At 40.6% G+C, this 21290-nt stretch overlaps 1 protein-coding gene across 3 annotated transcripts in view; it reads right to left on the bottom strand.

Annotated features, from left to right (window-relative positions):
- The window catches only part of LOC103459533 (kinesin-like protein KIF21A), a 30589-nt gene extending 9299 nt beyond the window's left edge, over nt 1–21290 (bottom strand). For 2 of the 3 annotated variants that reach the window (XM_008401171.1, XM_008401172.1), the window contains exons 1-19: nt 20908–21290; nt 9087–9309; nt 6760–6942; nt 6205–6354; nt 4909–5043; nt 4643–4807; nt 4387–4502; nt 4115–4310; nt 3844–4033; nt 3626–3689; nt 2946–3152; nt 2723–2770; nt 2198–2258; nt 1824–1935; nt 1550–1738; nt 1264–1463; nt 472–579; nt 314–382; nt 65–210 (exon numbers count right to left, since the gene is read on the bottom strand). In XM_008401171.1, coding sequence (XP_008399393.1) covers nt 65–210; nt 314–382; nt 472–579; nt 1264–1463; nt 1550–1738; nt 1824–1935; nt 2198–2258; nt 2723–2770; nt 2946–3152; nt 3626–3689; nt 3844–4033; nt 4115–4310; nt 4387–4502; nt 4643–4807; nt 4909–5043; nt 6205–6354; nt 6760–6942; nt 9087–9309; nt 20908–20951 — 2606 coding nt within the window. In that variant the 5' untranslated portion in view covers nt 20952–21290. The remainder of the gene's footprint in view (nt 1–64; nt 211–313; nt 383–471; nt 580–1263; nt 1464–1549; nt 1739–1823; nt 1936–2197; nt 2259–2722; nt 2771–2945; nt 3153–3625; nt 3690–3843; nt 4034–4114; nt 4311–4386; nt 4503–4642; nt 4808–4908; nt 5044–6204; nt 6355–6759; nt 6943–9086; nt 9310–20907) is intronic. The other variant, XM_008401173.1, reaches the window with a different exon arrangement.

Genomic DNA, 21290 nt, shown 5'->3' with positions numbered 1-21290 from the left:
GAAGAGGCGACTCAGTCAGATCCCCCGAACTCTGTGATTGGTGGAGCGGCTCAGGTGGGCGCACCTCGCTCCGTTGGAAGGGCTCGCTCCGGATGTCTGAGGCCGTCCCGGTATCGCCCGGGGCGAGGCTTCCTGAGCGAACTCGGGCGAGCTCAGCTTCCTGTTCGCCTTCCCCGACAGGGGCCTCACCTGTCGCCTCAGAGCAGTCACCTGCAAACAGAAAGGAGGGAAAAACAAAAACAAAAAAAAAGAGGAAATGTTCAAACCTGGTTGTGTTTTTAAATTGGCTTTCTTAATGAGCGGCCTGGTTAACCTCTTCGTTCTTCCTGCGAAGGATGAGTTCCTGTTGCCGTTTCTGGGCCTCCAGCTGCCTCACTTGAAGCTGAAACAGGAGTTCAGTTTAGATTTCCAATAATTTCATCTTTTCCTATTAAACTAGTATTCGTTTCTGAGGGTTTTGGTGTTTCTTGCCTCCGCTCTGCGCTGGTCCTTCTTCAGAGAGGCGATCTCTCTGTTCCTCCGGCACTCAGCCGCTCTGCTCCTCTCTTGCTGCTCCTTCATCTGACGCATCAGCGACACCTGGTGGACACGTCAAGACAAAATTCAAACCATGTTAAAAATGTAATTGGTGCGACAGAGTATGAGTGCCATACTAAGAAAAACAAATACAATTATGAGAAGAAAGTCATTTTATGAGAATAAAATCATAGTATTACGAGAATAAAGCCATAGTATTACAAGTAGAAGTCGAAATAACGTGAAAATAAAGTCATAGTAATGCAAGAATGAAGTTGTGGTACAGTCAAAATCTTACGAGAATGAAGTCAAAATAATGCAAGAATAAACTTGTAGTATTAAGAGAGTACAGTCATAATATCACAAGAATAAAGTCGCAAAAATTAGAGTGAAGTCATGATATCACGAAAATGAAGTCGAAATGAAAATAAAGTCAAAATAATATGAAAGTAAAGTTGTATTAACATGAGAATAAGATCATGGAAGAATAAAGTCATAACAATATGACAATAAAAAGTATGACTATTCTTGTAATACTACCTTATTCTCATTATAAATTTTTTTTCATGTATAACTTTTCTTGTAATGTTCTGACTTTATTCTCATATTATTGCAACTTTATTCTGGTAGTATTGCCTTATTTTTGTAATATTATGACTTTATTCTCGTAGTTTTATTTTCTCGTTTTCTTGACGTAAATCAAAAGAAGGCATTGGTGCTGGCGGAATGGAAAGCGGGGAGCTTTACTTTGGTCTTCTTCATCTCGGTCACGTCCTGCTGCAGCTTCTTCAGCTGCTTCTCGTACTGCGACTGGTTCTTCAGCAGGCGGGCGTGCTCCTTCTGGGCCGACTGCAGCTTCTGCAGCTCCTTGTTCATGCTGCTCAGCTTCCTCTCGTACTCCACCTTGATTTTTTTGGCCTTCTCCTCTGTGCCAGACTCCACCGAACCTGGAAAAAAAAAAGAAAAGAAAGAAATAAAAAGCTAAAAATAAATATTTTGGACTCGGGTTTTCAGGAGTTAAACTCTGCGTTACCCATGTTGTGCAGGACTTTGTCCCGCTCCAGCTGCGTGTCTCGGATCTTGTTCTGCAGCATCATCAGCTTCTGCTCGTACTGCTGCTTCAGGGTGTGGAGGCGTCGCTGGCTGTTCTCCAGCTCGTCGATCAGCTTCTGCTTGATGGCGATCTCGCACGTGATGTTGGCCAGGTCGGCCTGCACGTTCTCTGCGCGGAAAAAAACGCAGCGTCGGATAAAGTTCCATAACCGTCGCGTGGGATTTTGTTGCTTTGTCGCTGCACGACCTCTCACCTTTCTCGTCCAGTTCCTCTGAGTCGGAGCCTTCGGACGTCTCCTCTCCTTCTATATCAAAGTCCTCCTCTTCTCCGTCTGCGTCTTCTCCGTCCTCATGGCCGCTGACCTCCTGCAAAACAGGGGAAAAAATAAAATAAATCAAACGCACTAATACGCAACAAATCAAATAAATTGCATAGTATATTAAAATGAAATCAATGATTTCCAATACTTGGTGTCAGAGTGCATAAAAAATTAATATGAAAATGAAATGAAGAAATGAATCTTACAACAATTTGTTTAAAAATGTGCTTAGCAAATCCCGCAGTTCATATCTTGCAAGAAGAAATGAAACATCTCAAAATAAGAGCTCCTATCTCAACTCCACTTACCCCCTCCGCCTCCTCATTGCTTCTCTCCTGGTCGTTGTCAGGGAGCTCCTCCTTGACGACGCTGTAAAAAAAAGAAAAAAGAAAAAAAAAAGTTCAATCCTGTTCATTCAGCAGCTATGGATAAACAGTTAGAGATTTTGTCAGATTAGGAGGAAGAATTGAGATGATTGTTAAATGTGAATGCATCATGAATCACACCATGGCAGGAAGGAAATCATGACTAACTGTTACTCATCCAGAGCCAAAACGTAAATTAAGAAAAAAACCGGCACACTTCATTGGAATACCTTCTAGAATGATCGACTTAAATCCAAAATTTTAAGTTCAACAGAACATCTTTTAGAGTGCAGGAAAGAACAAAAAACATTTAGGAACTCCTTTCAGGAGCAAAAACCACCTGCAGGGACTGAAAAAGGGTCAGGGTTAGTCGATTTAAGAAGCTGTTAGAAGATTTGGGTCAATGATTAATTCAAAATGCCATCCGTTAGTCTGGATGTTCCATTTTGTGAGCGATTCTGTGCAGACCTGTCGAGCTCAGCCTCAAGGTGCTGATTCTCCTCGTACCGCCTCAACCTTTAGAGAGAACGTGGCGGGGTAAGAGGGAGGTTTACGTGGAGAAGACGGGAGCAAGAACAGGGGCAGTTCACAAGACAGCAGAGGGACAGAGAGTGAGACAGAGCAGCCCAACGGAAACGCCGCAGAAGACGGAGTCTCCGTCTCAAACTTTCTCAAAGAAAGAGCGCCGCACCTTTTTTTCTTCTTCTTCTCCATCTTCTTGAGCTTCTGCAGGTTCTTCTTGGCCATCTCGATGACGTCGCTGGCCTCCTTCTCCGGGGCGATGAGGGCGGATGAGGGGAAGGAGGCGGGGCCGGCGTAGAGCGAGGAGCGGGCCGACGCCCGGGACAGGTTCTTCCTCAGGCCCTCGTTCACGGCCTCGCTCTCCAGAAGCTTCGCCCTGGGAGACGCGCAAAGTCGAGATTTAGACGTCATCTGAAAAATCGCGTTCTGCATGCTAGGGCTGAAGCGATTAATCGAATCAATTGCGATCAATTGATAATTGAAATAATTATCAAATAACGTCGTAATCTGTGGATTAATTGGAGGATACAAACTAAAGAAAAAGGTTGTTTGCTGAAAGAACAATACACCAAGTTGAAACTTTACAAAGAATATTTACATTTTGCAATTAAGATGACAAAAAATGCTTTGTCCGTAATTATATTCTATCCAGAACTCCTCAAGTAGTGTGGTTTTATTCTGTAAATAAAACCTCCCATTGAGCATCTTTTGTTATTCAGTTATTAACCCCCCCAAAAAACATAATAACATATAAAACATATACACATATAAAATCTCAACGAAAAACATTGAAACTTTTTGTTTTATGTGACGAGATGCTCAAAGCAAATGAATACTGTAAAAGCTTGCCTCAGTTCCTCGATTTCTTTGATGTAGTTCTGAATCATGTTCCCGATTTCTTCATTGCCCTCGCCTGTGAACAGATAAAACACAGTTGAGTTTCCCTTTAAGGAAAACGTCCTCAAAGATAAACGTGACATTTCCAGAAACCTGCCTTCAACGGCATGACTGGTTAAGATTTCAAATCCAAAAAGTTAGTGACATACAGTCTGAAACTACGAGCCCACCTGCTTTGGCCAACACCTGGCCGGCCTGGTCGCTGAGGATCTGCGTCAGCCGGGTCCTCTGGGCGTCGATGGTCTCCTGCATGGCCTTCACTCTCACTCTTAGGTTGTTGTTCTCCGTTTGCAACATAGAGTTCTCGTGGACCAGGTCGTTGATTCCCTCCATTCCGTCTTCACCCAGGACGCGCTTCCCCTGTGCATCATAGAGCCAGATTGTCAGTCAAGTCTTTAGCTCCTCTTGTATGTCTGAACAACCCCGGTTCCCCTGTCCTACCGTCTTGTACTCCATCAGTTCCATCTGCAGCCGGGCTATCTCCGTCCTCAGGGCGCTGATCTGCTGGCTGGCTCTGTCCTGGTTCACCATCACCTTGTTTTTGATGTTTCGTGCCCTGTTGGCGTACTTCAGCGTGTTCAAAGTCTCCATGAAGTCTCGGTCGGACGGGCTGATGCAGGCGATCATTACAGTTTGGCTGGAAAATTGGCAAATAAAGAAATGAATAAACATGTGTCCTGTAATGTCGCCTTGTAGTAATCGGACCCACAAACCTGTTGCCGCCCAGAGAGTCCTGTAAGAGCCGGGTGAGTTTGGAGTCTCGGTAAGGCACGTGGGTGGAACGTTTACTGCGGTCTCCCAAAGCGCTGATGACGTTTCCCAAGGCAAGCTGAGGAGAGCCAAGAGTGTTTGCTTCTCTAACCACCAGCGGTCTCTGTCGCTCCATGGAAATGTTCCCCTACTCAGCTACCCAAAGTGATCTGCCACTTAAGTGTTTCCACATTGACAGATCAGAATCTGCTTCCTCACCAGTCCACAGTTGATGGAGATGCCCTCTTTCGCTCTGTCGCCCGTCGCTCCGGTTCTCTTCAGTCTCTCGGAACCGGCCAGGTCCACGAAGTGGAACTTGGCGGTCAGAGTCTCAAACTCATCAATCTCGGAGTCATTAGCCAGCCGGTTGTCAGTGACATTGTCCTGGATGAGAAGGAGCGACATGTGCAACACTCGAACTTTAAATCTGTTGGTTATGACCAGTGGGGACAGTTTTCAAATCTTTAGCCTTATGCGTTTCCTACATTGTTATCCGGAGAGCAGACTCGGACTTGGCAGAGGTGGATGGTGAAGATGGCATGGGAGCGCGAACTCTGAACGTTCATCTGTGTGCTGGCAGTGGTGCGGGACAGGGCGCCCAGCTTCAGACATTGCATCATCTGTTATAGGGCAAAGAGACAACAATGTGAGCATTTGCACACTCTGAGAAACACAGGGAAAAACAAGGAGGGTGTCATCGGCATATAAGGAGATTAAAAAAGGTACAAAACAAAATAAAATCTTTTGACACAAGTTGAATGACTTATGTACCATCCATTCACAGTTGCTCTTTGTTCTAGACAACAACATAAACAGATTTGAAATATTTTAAATCATAAATCCTTCCACTTCCTTCACAGGCAAATGTTACATTATTTTTAAGAGTTCTTATGTGCTTCAACAGGCCCACAACAGCTGTTTGCTGCAATAAGGGTTGAGTAGTAAAACATTTTGGAAAGCTTCACATGAGCTGTAAATATCCCGAAATCACTATGGTGAACAAAGAAAATACAGGAAGCGCCGCACTTATTAGCGAACCTGACACAAGCCTTCAAACAAGATCTTCTTTCAGAAACTTTGTCACACTGAAACTTTGTAATGTTTCTACATCCAATTAAGGAATTAAAACAAAAATCATATTAAGAAATGACTGGGATTTCTGAAGAGAATAACCAGTGCACTGCTATGGGGACTCCTGGTGTTTCTACATTACAGAACCCCGTTTAAACAATAAGGCAGCACTAATTAGTCTGCTGATACAGACGGATCTCTCACTATTTGCTTTGGGCCTCAGTGGCTTTATTCATTAGGGGCTTTCCCTCACATGCAATACTATCTTAGTCTTCACTTAAACAAAACACAATCCCAGGTTATATTTCTGGTAAAACTTAGCAAGCTTCTCATGTTTACAATTGTGGTTCTCCTTGCCACACCTTGCAATAACTGGTTGTAGAAAGCCTGGTTGTCACTATGGTGACCATAAAATGTAATTCTTTACTCTTTATCTTTCTTATCACCCTTATCATCATTGCTCATTGGTTTTATTTGAATGTTCTCCTGCTTTGGTTACATTTGGGTTAAAGAAAACAGTATGGGTCCTAATTCTGTGGCGCTAGTAATTTGAAAAAGAGAAAACTTGATGTAAAAAAAAAGAAAAAGAAAACTCATTTAATTGCATCTATATTGGAGGTTGCATTATATAAAAAGCACATAAAGATTTAGTGTCAACATTTTTTAAAAAGCAGCAGATTTCCAGAGCATTCTGGCGGCTTAAAGCCGACCTCAGCAGCCGAGGTCACGGTGCGGGTGGTGACCCCCACGGTGTAGATGCCCCCGTTGGCGTCCTCGTGGATTTTGATGTTGGATCTCTGCCTCCTGGCCTCCAGGTCTCGGGTCGTGTCAAACAAATCCAGCACCTCTTCGTTGTACAGCTAGAATCCAGGAGGGAGCAAAAAACAAAACAAAACAAAAAAACAAAAAAACAGGTAAAACACAAGAAAATGATTTGTCATCTTCTAACACTCAGCTGCTTCCTCGGCAGCTGTCAGCAGCTACTTGGTGTCGGTTAAAAATAAAGCCGGAAGTCGACCTCGGCGACAAACTAATGACAGTTTAATGACGCTGGAGGTCATCCGGGACACTTTAACTACCCACGGCAGACCTTTGACCTCTGGCTGTCAGCGTGTTCTTTCAGCGTCTGCTTAATTGAGCCAAAATGCTTCCAGATCAGCGAGTTCAGAGCTCAGACCGTGCCCTGAAAAATTGCTTTAATTTGCCAGCGCTCGAACGCGTCGCTCTGACTCCGCTTTGATCTACCTGGAAGAGAGTTGGCGTACCTCCAGGAACTGCGCGTTGATCTTGAACTCGGGGACGGGCCTGCCTTGCTCGGTGGCCGCCTGTCTGCGCTCCTCCATCCCCCTGAACAGGTGGTGGACGGCGCGCGGAATGATGCCCTGCTCGTCGTCTCCGATGTTGACGTCAAAGCCGGTCCCCATGGTATACGTCTTACCTGAACCTGTCTGGGTACGGGAGGACACAACTTTAATTTAGCTTCTTCCATAATGTCTGTTTTCTTTATTTTAGTCAAAAAAAAAAGAAGTAAAAACTTCATCTTGTTGCTTCAGTTAGTCAACCCTCCTTCACACTTGGGGGTGAAAGGGAGAGACGGTGGGTTGTGAGGGAAGGGGGCGATTTCCATGGTGACCAAAGGAGGAATGCAACTTTGGGTTTAAATTCATGCGTCACCCTGCCTCTCCCTGCTGAAACCGTTAAAATAAAATAAAATAAAAACGACCCTGGCAGGAGGAGCATACGTCATGTGGAGGTTTGTGTGACTTCTCCAAGATCACACCTGTGGTTTCTTTGCGTGAATGTTTGCTCCCCAGTCAGAAGCTCTCAGATGAGAATACATCAAAGTAAAGGCGGAACGAATGCGCAGAAAGAATATTAACCCAATGCAGACATTGCTCATTTTATTCCGGTTAAATCCGGTTCACTTGGCAGAGATGAGGCACAACAGCAGAGTTACAATTTAAAGAATGAACTGCGTCGTTTGTCCGTTACATTTTTTCAACAACTAAAACCTCCAACAAAGTCTTATAATAGCAATTTCAGGTCAAATTATCAAACTTTTCCAAACTCGCGTCTCCAGATTTCCCAATCAATTTCTGACCCAAAAAATATAAAACTTCACTTTTATAACCAGGATTGCCTTTGGTTTTTTTGAGAAGTCCTTTGTTCAACCACTTATCTTTCTAAATCTATATGCACAAACTTTGTTTGATTGAATTTTTAATTCATTGCAGATAATTCTGCCGTTATGAGGATGTGAAACCTACAAACAAGTTGACACTGCAAGGAAGGAAGGAAAGCAGTGAATGGAAAAACTGATGGATCGACTGATAAGGGAGACGAGGATTCATGGTTTCACTGAAAGAGATCAATAGTTGGAACTGTTGGACTGATAGACAAATGGGTTGTTGAAACAGATCAATTGGTGGATCAATGAATAGATTAAAGACAACAATGGAATGTTGGATTAATAGATAAATCAATAGGAGTACTGATGGTTGGTTGGATGAATGAATGTTATAAAGGACAGACAGTTTAATCAATGTTTGGATGGAATGTTGTATTGGACAGACTGATGGACCAGTAGTCCAAAGGACACAACAGAATCTTTTCTTACTGAATGCTTGATCAATGGACAGAGAGACTGACGGTTGGATGGACAGTCCCTCTGGACAGTCCATTTATTAGTAGATAAATGGACGGACAGATTTAGGGATAGGGTAACAAGTGCATCAATGGACAGATGTGCATCTTTAATAAAAGAGCTTTTCTACGTGGAAAACTGATGTTCATCTGTTTATTATAACAAACAATGGAACAAAGAAGCCGGTCTTAAAATATAAACATACCCCATGCCTATGAAAATAAGAACTAGAGTCAAATAAAATAAGAGAAATGTAGGAAAAATAATTGATGGTTCATGAATTATTCTTTTTGCAGTAGTCCTACAGCTTCCAGAAAGTATGCAGGCATAACTGGCCACAGTTTACGCGCAAAAAGGCAAAAAAACACCACCATTTTTTTTAAAACCACTCCAAAACTACCTTTCTCTAGTGCTTCCACATGAATTCATTCATTGACTGAAGGAAATACAGTAAACTGTGAAAACTTGTGCCACTGCTGCAGCAGTGTCAGTAGCTGCAGACATGAGTTATTGATCCTCCTGGGAAATCCCAGCTGTCCACAGACAGGTTAGTGCAGCAAGCGTTCAATGTCTCCAGGATATGTTTTTACTTTGGAGCTTACTTCTGTGCTCGAGTATGAGATAAGATTGTCCTCACTTTGCTTTGATTGGGTAATAGACTCCTTCCTCCATCTCTCCCTCTCAGGCTAATGTAAGTGAGCCAATTTGAAGCTGTGGTGTTGAGGGCAGGTTAAAACATGTCAAGCTGCTCCGGCAGAGGTGGTGAGGCATAAAATCAGCTTCATGCCCTGCACTGCCAAATATCTGTGGATTCTTGAAGCAGCTCCATTACCTTGAGAGATACAAACTTGAGAAATCCTCAGACAGTGATGCATGAGCGCGCACGCGCGCTGCGTTATTTGCACTGAAACGCGCGCAGGCATGCCCGAGAGATATCAGCTGACCAACCTGTCCGTACGCAAAGATGGTGGCGTTGTAGCCCTCAAAGCAACCCTCGATGAGTCGCTCTGTGCAGTGGGTGTAGATGGTCCCCTGCTGCGTGTCCATGTCAAACACGTGGTCAAAGGTGAAGGCTTTGTCCTTACCGAGGACCACTTGTGGTTCTCCAGGCATCACATAAGTACAGATGTGGCAGCCCTCGATTTTCTCCTTAGCCAGCTGAGGACGGATCCTAGAAAGAAAAAAAAAAAGAGAGGCGAAGAGACATTTTAACCATGAGCAAAATAAGTAAAATAATCTAATGTTGATCTAAAGTATGTAAACTAGGTGCTCCTGTTCAGGGTTGCTAAGTATCCTGTGGTCTAATTTATTTGAACTATTTTTTTCTGTGCCATCACTGCTGGCCAAATGACTTGGAAATTGTAGTATCATTACATAAACATAATCTACCAGCTGCTCTGCTAAATCCTCCTGATTTATCCACACATTTGGCTTCAGTAGAAGATCACTCCTAAGTTTCAACTCCCAAATAAAACAGAGTACAATATAAGATCAGAATTTGTGTGAATTCAGCTTGTTACTAACATGTTGGTAAAAGCTTAAAGTGTTAGAATGCTAACAATTTCAAGCTAGTACCCAACACTAGCTTTCTTTTAGCTACTTTGTGAGAAGAAGCCAATTGCCCCAATTACAAGTTAGACTAATATAAAGCCCATTCAGGAGCCTATTACATTTTAATTTAAAAACTAAATATCAAAGCTATAGCATGCTAATGATTAGCACAAAATACAATGATGACAAGGCTTCTAGTTTTTGAAAGAAGTTAGTGGTAAACTGATTAGTTTTGTCACTAACTGGTATAAAATAAAATACACCCAGCACCTATTAAATGGTAAGATAAAACCAAATTTCAATGTGTTAGCATGCTAACTATTATTACAATAATAACTTTTCTAGCTTTACAAGAAATTGTATTTTGTGTCTGTTGCTAGCTAGTCTAAAATAAAGCTCAGAAGTTTTATTTTATACTAGCTAGGTTTATTTTACACTAGATAGTATTAAAGTTTTGTTTTTATCTATTAAAAAAGATAAAAACAAAACTTCAATCCATTAGCATTCTAACAATTAGCACAAAAAAACAATGATGATGAGGTTTCTAGCTTTTCAAAAATTTTGAGATAAACTGATAATGTTTTTGTGTTCATCACTAACTATTATGAAATAGTCCAGCCAGGCATCTATTAAGTAATAGGATAAAAAAAACAAAAAAACTTCAATGTGTTAGCATGCTAACATTTTCCAGTTAGCAGTAAACACAACAAGTAAAATTAATAATGAACCAAAGAAGCTATAATAAATTAAAGTACCAGTTAACCATTTGTTTTTCTAAATTGCTAGAAGATTTTTTTAGCAGCACTTAATTAAGGAGTATAAAACACTGGACACCATGACAAGCTATTGTGGGAGTAATGACAAAAGTGTACCTATTTACAAGAGGAGAAGGCAGATGAGGGTAGCTACTGTGTAATGTGTGTGTTTATACATGTGGAAAACCCTGCAGTACCAGCACACTCCCATACACAGACCTCTCAGTGTTCAGTCCTGAGGGAGGGTGCGAGAAGTGAGCTCTAAGCAAACAGTCCCGCCCTGGATTTCATTAAGAAATTGCTCTGTTTGCTTTCGTTCACTTAAAAAAAAAAAACTTTCTTATTATATCATAGCCTGACCCAGTTTTTAAAACTAAACATAGAGGTTGTCATAAGATAACATATCTAGATGTTTTCTAAGGAATTAAAATTTAGAATGAAGTTTAATTTTTAAGCAAAAACAAGTCTGAGACCCAGTTCAGGTGTTGAGATAATAGTAAGGAGTAGGGAGCAAAATTTCCGGTTCTAAATCCTGTTTTTTCTAGGCTATATCCAAACCCAAATAAATAAATAAATGGAAATAAACTCAAAACATAAGCAGACACCTGAGAGCTTTAGTTAAATGACTGCTTTTGTGCCTTTCAGCTGGCAGACGTTAAAGCTGTATGTGAGAGAGGAGAGAGAGAGCATTGCTTTATACTCTATGTGCAGTACTTGTGTGTACTGTACACTTGTGTGTGTTTACATTAAAAAAGACTGACATTCACCACAGTATGAGTCTTTGGATGTAATGAAAAGCATGAAAGTCTCTCTCTTTGTCCAAATGAGTGTGTGTGTGTATGTGTATGTGTGTGTGTGCGTATATGTGTGCGGGTGTGTGTGTGTGTGTGTGTGTGCGTGTGTCTGAAAAGGAGAATGGGAGCGTGAACACATAAGTGATCTACAGAGAGGTCACTGTGTGTGTATGCATGCGTGTGTTTGTGAGACTTCAGAGCATATCTCTTCAAAAAAAAAAAAAAAGCCTCCAGGGGATTACACAGCACTGATGACAACAGGAGAGGAGCCAGTGACACTACTTTATATTTTTTAGCTAAAGTTAATATTTTGAGTTTTATTTTTTTTAACAAATAGTACTTTGAGTTCGAGGTGTCTGGAGACATTCAACTTAGGAAACGGCAAATTAAAGACATAGAAATAAACAAAACAACAAAAAAAAGAAGAAAACAATTCTGAATTTCTGTGCTGCCCTGGTTTTGATGCCACCCTGAATGGGGAGCCATCCTAAACGTATCCAAAATCCAATTCATCTTCTCACAAAGTCTACATCTACATTTTCTTAAGAAATCTGATTTATTTTTTTAAAAACTGTTTTCGCAGTGTATTTAAATAAGCTCTCAATCACAAACTAAATTTGAAAATAGTTCTCGCAATATCTGCATTTGAATAACTTCACTACTATATTTTACTTTAACTAGTAAAACAAACAAATAAATAATCAGTTTAGCACTTTGCCACTCCCCAAAGTGCAATATTTTTTGTGGTTTCACTGTGGTGGGCTCGGTAGAGGAGAAACGTTCAGTTGTTTTACCTCCAACACCTACAATCACGGACAAACGTGTTCAAAAGGTCTCATTAAACCACATTGTCCCCAGTGAAACCGACTGTAGCATTACAGCCATAGGGCTCAGGTGATCTGAGCAGGCGGTGATTTAGTTGAGTGATTTAAGGCATTACAGGGTTGAATGTACAATAATCCCCTTTTGGCCACCTTCCCAAAAACTCAACACAGGACTCTAATCCAGAATAATAACGGTGGTACTCATGGGTGCTCGCAGTGACAGTAATAAATCAAAGAGTTATTGTTTAAACTGAGTCTGCACCAAAACCATAGCAACACTATATCTTTTTTACTTTTAGAATAAAGATATGTTTGCAGAAAGAAAAAGAGCGGTTACACAAAGGAAACCACAGGAACGAGGATTATTATACAAGGAATACACGCCCGATCTGAGTGGTTGTTTTCATCAGAACAAAGACAAAAACAAAAAGACACCCAACAACATTAAGAATCTCTGTGCACCATCTAATAAACCGAGGCTAAATCACAGGTGAACCTCGAACAGAGACGAGTACACGCAGTAGGAAATGACTGGAAACATCACAAATAGGCCTGTCGCAATAAGAAATAAGTCAATTAATCGCTTGATAAATTAAAATAGACTCAATTACTTCCATTTGCATTGTTTATTTCTGTCTTTCTACCAAAACAGGGGTGATAAGTGTCTTCATTCTGGTGCTTTGGTCTCAACTGGCCCTTTTTTGAAGGTCAATTTTGATTACAGAGTCGCTATAATTCTTTTTCTTTAGTTGTTTCTGTCGTTTTGTTTATTTTGAATACTTAAAATGTCTTCCACTTCCAGTGTTAAATATGTTAATCAGAATTGAACATCTTTAAGAATGGGGTCTTGCATTATTATGGCACTGCCGTTATATTATTACTTGAAATTGGTCTCAAAACAATATTATCGTCTATAGCAATAACCTCCGGGACAATTCATCGTCCAGCAAAACTTGTTATTGTGACAGGTCAGGTCACATGCTTGCGTCACATGCTTATTGGTCAAGCATATGTATGTATGTGTTCTTTTGGGATTAGTTATGATTGTCAAACTTTTGCTGCAGTCCATAAGAAAAGAAAACGTAAATGTTAAGATATTTCATTATACGAGTCTAAGGGACGATTGATGTGTAGATTGTATTGAAAGGGCGCTAACCAGAAGACATAATCATATTACTTGACCTCTACAAAACCCAGTCCGCTCTGCTTCTGCTCCATTTTCCATACCCTTCGCCTTGTCTATGTTTGTTTTGGAGAACAGCCAGTTCTAACTTGCGCAGCTTCTTTCTCCTTTTCAGTACTCTACTGGCGGTTGCTCTGTAGTAAAAGTTTGCAATATAAGCACAAACCGACACCAACTTTTTATGGTCGATTTGGCTTTACATAAGAGCTCCGATTTTACAAAGCCCCTTTTAAGCTGTTTTAATACGCTGTAAAATAAACAAGTTAATTCCAAATTATACTTGTGCTGCTTTGACTGCACCTCTCTTACACCACAGGTTGAGATAGTAATAAAATTACGCAGCAGGAACGTGTAGCAATCCTGCTAGCTGTTCTCTCTCAATTTTAATTGAGAGTTTTATTCATCCTTTTTAGTGTTTTAAGTGATTAAATGCATTTCAACAAACAAAAAGACATATTTATTTGTGTAACAAAATAAAGAGTCAAATTGGATTCCAAGTGTGAAAGAATTGGTGTGTACATAAAAATATATATACACATAATATTCAGATTGAAGTTCGACTAAAGTGCACTAATTACCGAAAATGATTTCTACTTTTAAATGATAAATGAACCTTTTAGAGATTTATTTTGTAACTTTCTTCAAATTCCTAAGCCAACATACAGTTGTTCAGTACTGGGATAATTGTCTTTTAAAGACTTGGAACAATCTTTTTGGGTGCATGTGTCTTTTTATTCTGTGTATGTAGATATCTGGTTTCAACTGTATGATGTCATAATAAGTCCTACATGATCAAACTTGGAAGCTTTACTCTTATGAATCCATAAATCACTCATGAAGTCATGTTTGCTCCCTCTTGATATCAACAGATTAGGGTAAAGATGGAGAAACAAGAACAGTAGAGAGATACCTGACCGCTGATGTCATCCATCTTGAATAACGCACCATCAGTTTGCTTGCTGACAGCAGTCTCTATTGACAACGATCCAAACCGTCAATTCCCTAGATTTGCAGCCATTCCCCTTAGGATTGACTATCACCAACGTTAACAAGAATGAGAGCGTTGAGTCCTGATTCAGGGCCCTGCAACCTAACCCTTAGGATTTTGTTTACGCTCCAGTTTGTGTCCGGCTGACGACACAGAAAGCCTTGCCAGAAATAGAAAGGTACATCTGAGCCCAAAAGGCAGCAGAAAACAAGACTGTTCCTTCAGAGGCTCCGAAAAGACTTACAAGCACATCATCACCTGACATCATCATATCCCCATGTTTATAAGGCCGTAAATCAGGCACAATTTGGCAAATAAACATGTCCAAGTTCCCAAACGTGTTTGTAATACAACCCTATTATTGAATAACTGGAGCTCTATCTCATTATATGCCTTGTTTCCAGTGGCATATGTCAACTGCTCAATGTACAACTCAGACTACAACATGTAGTCTAAGTAGTGTGGTATTTACCTAAATTGGCTTTGACTCGTAGTTCAAGCAGACAACTAAGGAGCTGAAGATCTTCAGAAAGCCTCATGATCAATATATAGGAATGGATATTATTCTTTAAAGATGGACTGTAGTTTATGTACTATAGAATACAGTGGCAGGTAGAGGGGTAAAAAACGAAGACATGAACTGGCGTGAAGACATCAAATCATCCTGTCAATGACGGTGCGAACAGTAAGGCAGTAAGGCTACGTTTGCACCTGAGAAACCAGAGTCATTATCGGGAAAATTGGTCAAGAACAGAGCAGGGATCAATAAAACCCACCCAACGCTCATACCAAAGTAGCTGGAGATTGCCTGACGAATCTCTTAAGAGAAGCTCGCTTGCGTAACAACCACATATAGGAAAAAGCATATGTTTTGTTTAGCCAGCAGGCGCTCGTGTATTTTTATTCTTATGGTTATGGACCAGGCTGGCTTGTGTAATGCCTTTTTTGAAGGCTAAAGTCTGATGGCGGCCTTGAAGAGAAACAAGAAAGACATAAATCCAGAGATGTTAAGTGCTGTAACTGACCACGATCCAGTGGGAGTGCATCTCAGTAACAGTCTCTATTGTCCTGCTGCTGGTCTTGACATCAAGGGCCTGTTCATTGGATCACTCAAGCTGAAACAAGTTCTCTATAGAAGTGCTTTCCAGCTGGGTAGAGTAGACTGGTGTAGAATCATCAGAATTTTGGACAGGCAAATGAAATTAGACATAATTTAACATCTTGTCGACACTGTTTGGGAGTGTTTCACCGCCACTCAAGAAGACTTTGAACTCCGGAGTTGATCTGGAAACGGCAGTCACGGAGGGAATCTGGGAATGACGCAAAATGGAGTGGAAAACCCGGAAAAAAAGAGGGAGATTTATTTCCGCTGAGGCCATCTTTTGGTTTCCTTTGGTGTGGTGACTGACCGCTATCCCTTCACTGAGCACACCCGCGACTTTGACAGAACCCGTTCCATTGTCAGAGCGCTGACTGCAGAGTACTGAGTGCTTCTTTGGCTAAAGGTCACCCAGCAGGAAGGAGAGAGAGGCGGAGGAGCAAGGCTAGCATGGTGGATGATACCTGGATTGGCAGCGACAAAGGACACATACATTGTTTGGCCTCCAGCACTGTTTTTAGCTTCATGGAAAACATTTCTCTCACAAGGGCAGCGTGACCTAATCATGACTCGTGTATGAAATGAACTCAAATGCAGAAAATGCTTAGAAAGACAGATAACAATTAATAAAAGAATGCAAGGCTCATTTGGAGATGAAGAAAGCAGTATTTAAAACATGATGAATTTCTAAAGCCTACCACAAACTCTTCTGTGGAATCCATAATAAATTAACCTTTGTTAATCGAATGTCTTTGAGGGGGGAATATCACATGGCATCAGCTGGCAGCTGGCTTGCTGCTTGCTTTGTTTTGTGTCTCAGTTCGCTTGACTTCCTTCATGAATATTTAGGATTGATTTGCCTGGACGAACAGCAGATTATGCATGTGTGCAAAGAACACACATGTGCACATGCGGCTTTTATGTCGGAAACAAGAGGTCTTTCTTCTCAAATGTGACGTAAAAAGGTCAAAAGAAGAAGGATTTCTTCCAGACGAGGAGTAAAAACGACCAAGTTTTGGCTAATGCTTCCCATTCGTTAAGCTTTAGGTTCTTATTATTTGTGTGTATCTAAGGTGTTTGTGTTGTACTTGTAGATTTTGTTATGTTACATTCCTCAGTGTAGAATGACACTTGATAAAGAGTGTATCAAAATATTCAAACTCTAGACTTGACAAGTGCACCTTCTTCATACCACGACTTTACAGATTGTGTCATTATAAACAAACATTTGTTCCCTTCCTAGTTTAAAATCTCACCTTGAAAATTGTTTTTTTTTTCTTTAGTGGTTACAGACGTTTGCTGCTATAGAAGTTGCTTGAAACCTAGCCGTTGGACAATGCTAACAGCAGCTAGCAGCTAACAACAGCTAACCACAAAAACTAGTCAAGGTATATTTGGTCAATTTGTTGCACTTTTCATGCTTGTCTCATTTACACATAATCCTGTTGCCAAAATAAGCAAGTCTCTACATTTTTTTCAGAACTAGAACTTGTTTTAAATTCAGAACGAGCAGAAACGCATTAACTTGATAAAAATTGTAAATAGGAATTTAGTGTTATCGTGATAAATTCTTAATAATAATAATTGTGTACCTCTAAAAACTAACAGTTTGACTTCAATTTACTGTTGGCTCCAGATGTCAATTAACATCAATACATTTGACAATATGATAAAGTACAATTATTGTACCACTTAGAGATACAGGAGCATTACTGAAGGTTACTGACATAGTCTACTTAATAACAGGCAAGTTTTGTTTTCAAATGCCTCATCTCGCCACTATGTGCCTCTTTTCAATGTTTAATTAAATAAAAGACAGGTGTGTCCAACAGTAAAACAAAATATAGACACAAATACGTAAGTAGCAAAACACCTAAAGTTGCCAAGGGGCAGCTGCTTAGGGGGACAGTGAAGTAAGGTAGGTGTAACATAGCAACATAATTGTTCTCTGTCATCAAGGTAGAAATACTACAATTGAGATTCCCAGCAGGATTTAAGGATTAATACTACTGTCAGGACACATGAGAAAGGATCATTTTCCCACTAATAAATCAAAATTTGGGGCCTTCCCTTTGTGTACCCAGCAGCCTGCACCTTTTGTCCGTTACCACACCTGAAAAAAAAAAGACGATAAAGCGATTCATCACCGTGGTCTTGTTGGGATGGCGGATTACGGAACTTGTTAAAAGACGGCATTAGTGGCACAAGTTGAGGCAGGTATACGCCAGCGACCTGCTAGCCGAGCCTGACAGACTCCATATGGCAGAGATAGAGAAGACCAGATTCACTAGCTACAAAGGTTTAGAATAATTAGAATGTGTCCATGACGATTAGCTGTGGTGAAAACACAGACGTGGAGGTGGGGTTTGGGGCTTACGAAGGAATGAGATGAGTGATTTATTAGGCGCTGAATGCAAATGGCACCGTTGTCAATTTAAGGATGACGTGTTCTTTTCGAAGTCTTACAAATTTAAGAAACACACATTACTGCATTTACTTTGATTTATACTTTGTTTTCTTTGTTACGACACAAAACTATTTGTGTCATCAGTCTCCATCTGTGTTGATTTAACTATTAAGCAGAAGAAACAACATGATAATAATTTAAATAACTATTAAAGCACCATTACCAAAAGGTATTAATGCATCTGCTGACAGATATTGCCAATGTGTCTCAACAATTTTAAACACAGATTATGGCTATACCCAACATCAACTCAGGTCAGTAGTAGCTATATGAGGCTAAAGAGAGAATCCACTGAAAGTCCATATGCGTTAGTTCAGGGATGCACAATATATCGGCACCTACATTGCTATCGGCCGATATTAGTCATTTTTTATTGACCGGAAAAATAAAACTGGGCTAATATGAACAACCGATATTTATTTTTATCCGTTTCTGATTGGGTTTTTATTTCAAAGGTGTCGAAACCGAAATATACATAATATCAGTAAATATCGGCCATGACAAATATATAAATACTGGATATCGATATCAGCCCAAATTTTGGTCTCGGTGCAGCCCTAGTTTTGTCTCACCATGTCATCAGAAACCAACTTTTAAAAAATGTTTTAACACATTTTAATATCTTAACAAAGGACTGGTGCAGAACGCACTATGTCAAAATCTGATGAGTTTGTTTGAGGAGCATTATTTTTAAAAAAATAATTTAAAAATTTTATCAAAATTTTTTATTAGGCCAATGTCAGAAACCCTCTCCCCTACCATATATGGGAAGTGATGTCATCATTGGGGGGCACATGCTTTGCTTGCACAATTTGAGTTGTGGAGAGTGAATGAACTGCAAATTTGACTTAGCTAATGATTTGCATCATATTTAACTTTAATATGAAAGTTAAATGAAAATAAATTTACATTTTGCCTCATCTCTTTTTGACTACATGAAAATGGGTTTCCATTTATTTCAATTAGGACTGCCGTCATTCTAATATCAGGTTCTGTAATATTCCAACAAAGGTACAATATTTGGTGTATTAATATAGTTCTAATGTATGTTATTAATATATTAAGCATCATACATTCACAATCTGTACATCAATCATTTATTAAGTGAGCTGAATGCCTTCATCTGATAGTGGCTGAGATGCTAAAGATGCTAAAGCATGTTGGGAATAGAATCATCTAATTTAGTTTGTAGAATTTCCTTATATCAGTTGTCTAAATACTGTATATCTTGTACTAAATAACAATATGAAGTTTAGACTATAAACTTCATATTGGTGTGACGCTGCAAAACAGACACAAACTTTAGCATTTTTTGTTAGCCTGTTGTGGTATTCTCATAGAGCTTACAAAACGCTCCTATCTTTGCCATCATCTTCAATTTTTCTTTCAATTAACCAAAAATGTTGCATTAGTTTCTGCAGTCTAGTGTGTTTTGTAATGAAGTTGCAGTAAAACAGCAGCTGGATCCATCTTCTTACCATTACAGAGTTATGTCAGGATACCATGAAGTGGATTACCTTGTCAGTGTGTGTGTGTGTGTGTGTGTGTGTGTGTGTGTGTGTGTGTGTGTGTGTGTGTGTGTGTGTGTGTGTGTGTGTGAGTTTAGCTCAGTGACAAAGCATTTTCAGACACTGCTGACCTCAGACAAGATCATACTGGCTTTGAGTCATTAAATCGCCTTACAATTACACGCTGAGTCACTTTGGAGCAAATGTCATTACGATTAATTATATTAGTTTGCATGAACTGATCAGAGGAGGCTAACCTTGAACAAACAAAAAAAAGCCCTGCTAGAGGCAACACATATAGCTGCAGCTATATTTTCCTGTGTCAGAATGGTCTAGTTAAAGTCAGAAGCCTATGAAACTGAGAGTAGAAGACAAGACTTCAAAATTTGTGATGACAGATGGTCTCCGTCCAGTGAGATTGAGATTCACACTTAAGAATTATGTGGTAGTTTGTGTTGAACTAAAACATGAAATCCCAATAAAAAATGTTAAAGATTAAACTTCAAATTATACAAATTACATAAACAAACATGTTCAGCAGTCTATTTTGTGATGCTCCGAGAAGCTTGTTTGAGTACACAATCATACAATAGCAAGAGTCGCTGAAATAAGTTATTTTCACAAGCAAAATTGCCACAACCTTAAGTTAGTAAAAGGGTTTTTGCTCTTGAAGGTTGTCTTGCACTGATGAAATCAGGTTGCTTTTTATAGATTATTTATTATCTAAGATGGAGAAAGAGAGAGAGAGAGGCCGGCTTGTAAACCGAGTTGGCTTAGCAAACACGGCTCTGGGTCAAAGTCTGAATGCAAAATAACGAGAAAAGGCAAGCGAGGCGGGGGACGAGAAACATGAGAGGGAGCAGCTTTTGTCCTCTCTCTTCCACTCAGATCACATGACGTTGCAGCTCCTCTATTCCAATACAAACACACGCATGTTTGCAGACAAACTCGCGTTCGGTGAAGCCATGCCATTTCTTTATGTTAGTTTATTTAATTTTATTCTTTTCACAGATAAACATAGGTAGGATTTAGTTGAGTATGCTGTCAGTGACAAGCAAATGAGGGGCAAAGGTCAGATCGGGGGCAGCGCTCCGCCAGTAGATCAAAACATAACCAAAAACACTGCAGGAATACACAATAGAAAAAGCCTGAAAACAAAGAAACGGATCAAGTAGATCCAAGGTATTAAAAGTGAAGGTACTGCTGAGTAGTGTGATCTATTTGAGGCGATCAAAAGCACAGTGTGATCCCCCATCCTCATATTACAATCTAATCCGAGCACAAGAGACAACCTGCACAGGCCTAATCCCCCTGCACCTAACATTTTCATTCATAAATCCACTCCACAGGCCAAAACTGAAAAGGAGTAGCTCCATATTAACATACACTAGGATCTTCATAATGCAGATAAGTTAGGATTTATGCTGCTAAATGTTAAATAAAGCACTTTGAATGGAATACAAATGGATCTAGAAGTGTAAATCCAGGTTAGGATGCAGTGTTTACATAGCGGGATGCTGAAGCAGGAATAGTGCGGATCCTAGCAGGTGTGACAGATGAGCATCTCTCCAGAGGAGGGTCCTCTGCTCTGCATCCTTACCTCAGGGCAACCCGCACCGAGCTCTCGTCCGCTCCGCTGCTCATGGCGTCACCGAAACAGTCCGCCTTAAAAATAGCTCGCTTTCCCTTTTCGTCCTTCCTTTATCCTCTTACAAGACGGCCGAGCGTCCCCCTCCCCCCCTCTTGCCTCCCTTCGGCGAAGCGCGTCGGTCTGCAGCCTCCACGGCGGCCGCTCTCATTCAACCTGCCATTAGGCTCATTTCTATGCAGCTCCGCAGCGAAGTGTCTGCTCGGAACATGAGGCGGCACCGGGCAGAAAGGGAGCCGGCGGTGGTCAGTCCTCCAGCGGCATCGTCTCTCGCTCTCGCTCCAGCCGCGCGTGGTAAAGAGTGTGGAAGCGCGAGGAACCGCTTTGGCGTGTGA

This window comes from Poecilia reticulata, linkage group LG23 (assembly GCF_000633615.1).
Source record: "Poecilia reticulata strain Guanapo linkage group LG23, Guppy_female_1.0+MT, whole genome shotgun sequence".
Classification (NCBI taxonomy): Eukaryota; Metazoa; Chordata; class Actinopteri; order Cyprinodontiformes; family Poeciliidae; genus Poecilia; species Poecilia reticulata.
Note: the sequence above shows the minus strand (reverse complement) of the source record. Positions and strands in the feature narration are given on the sequence as shown.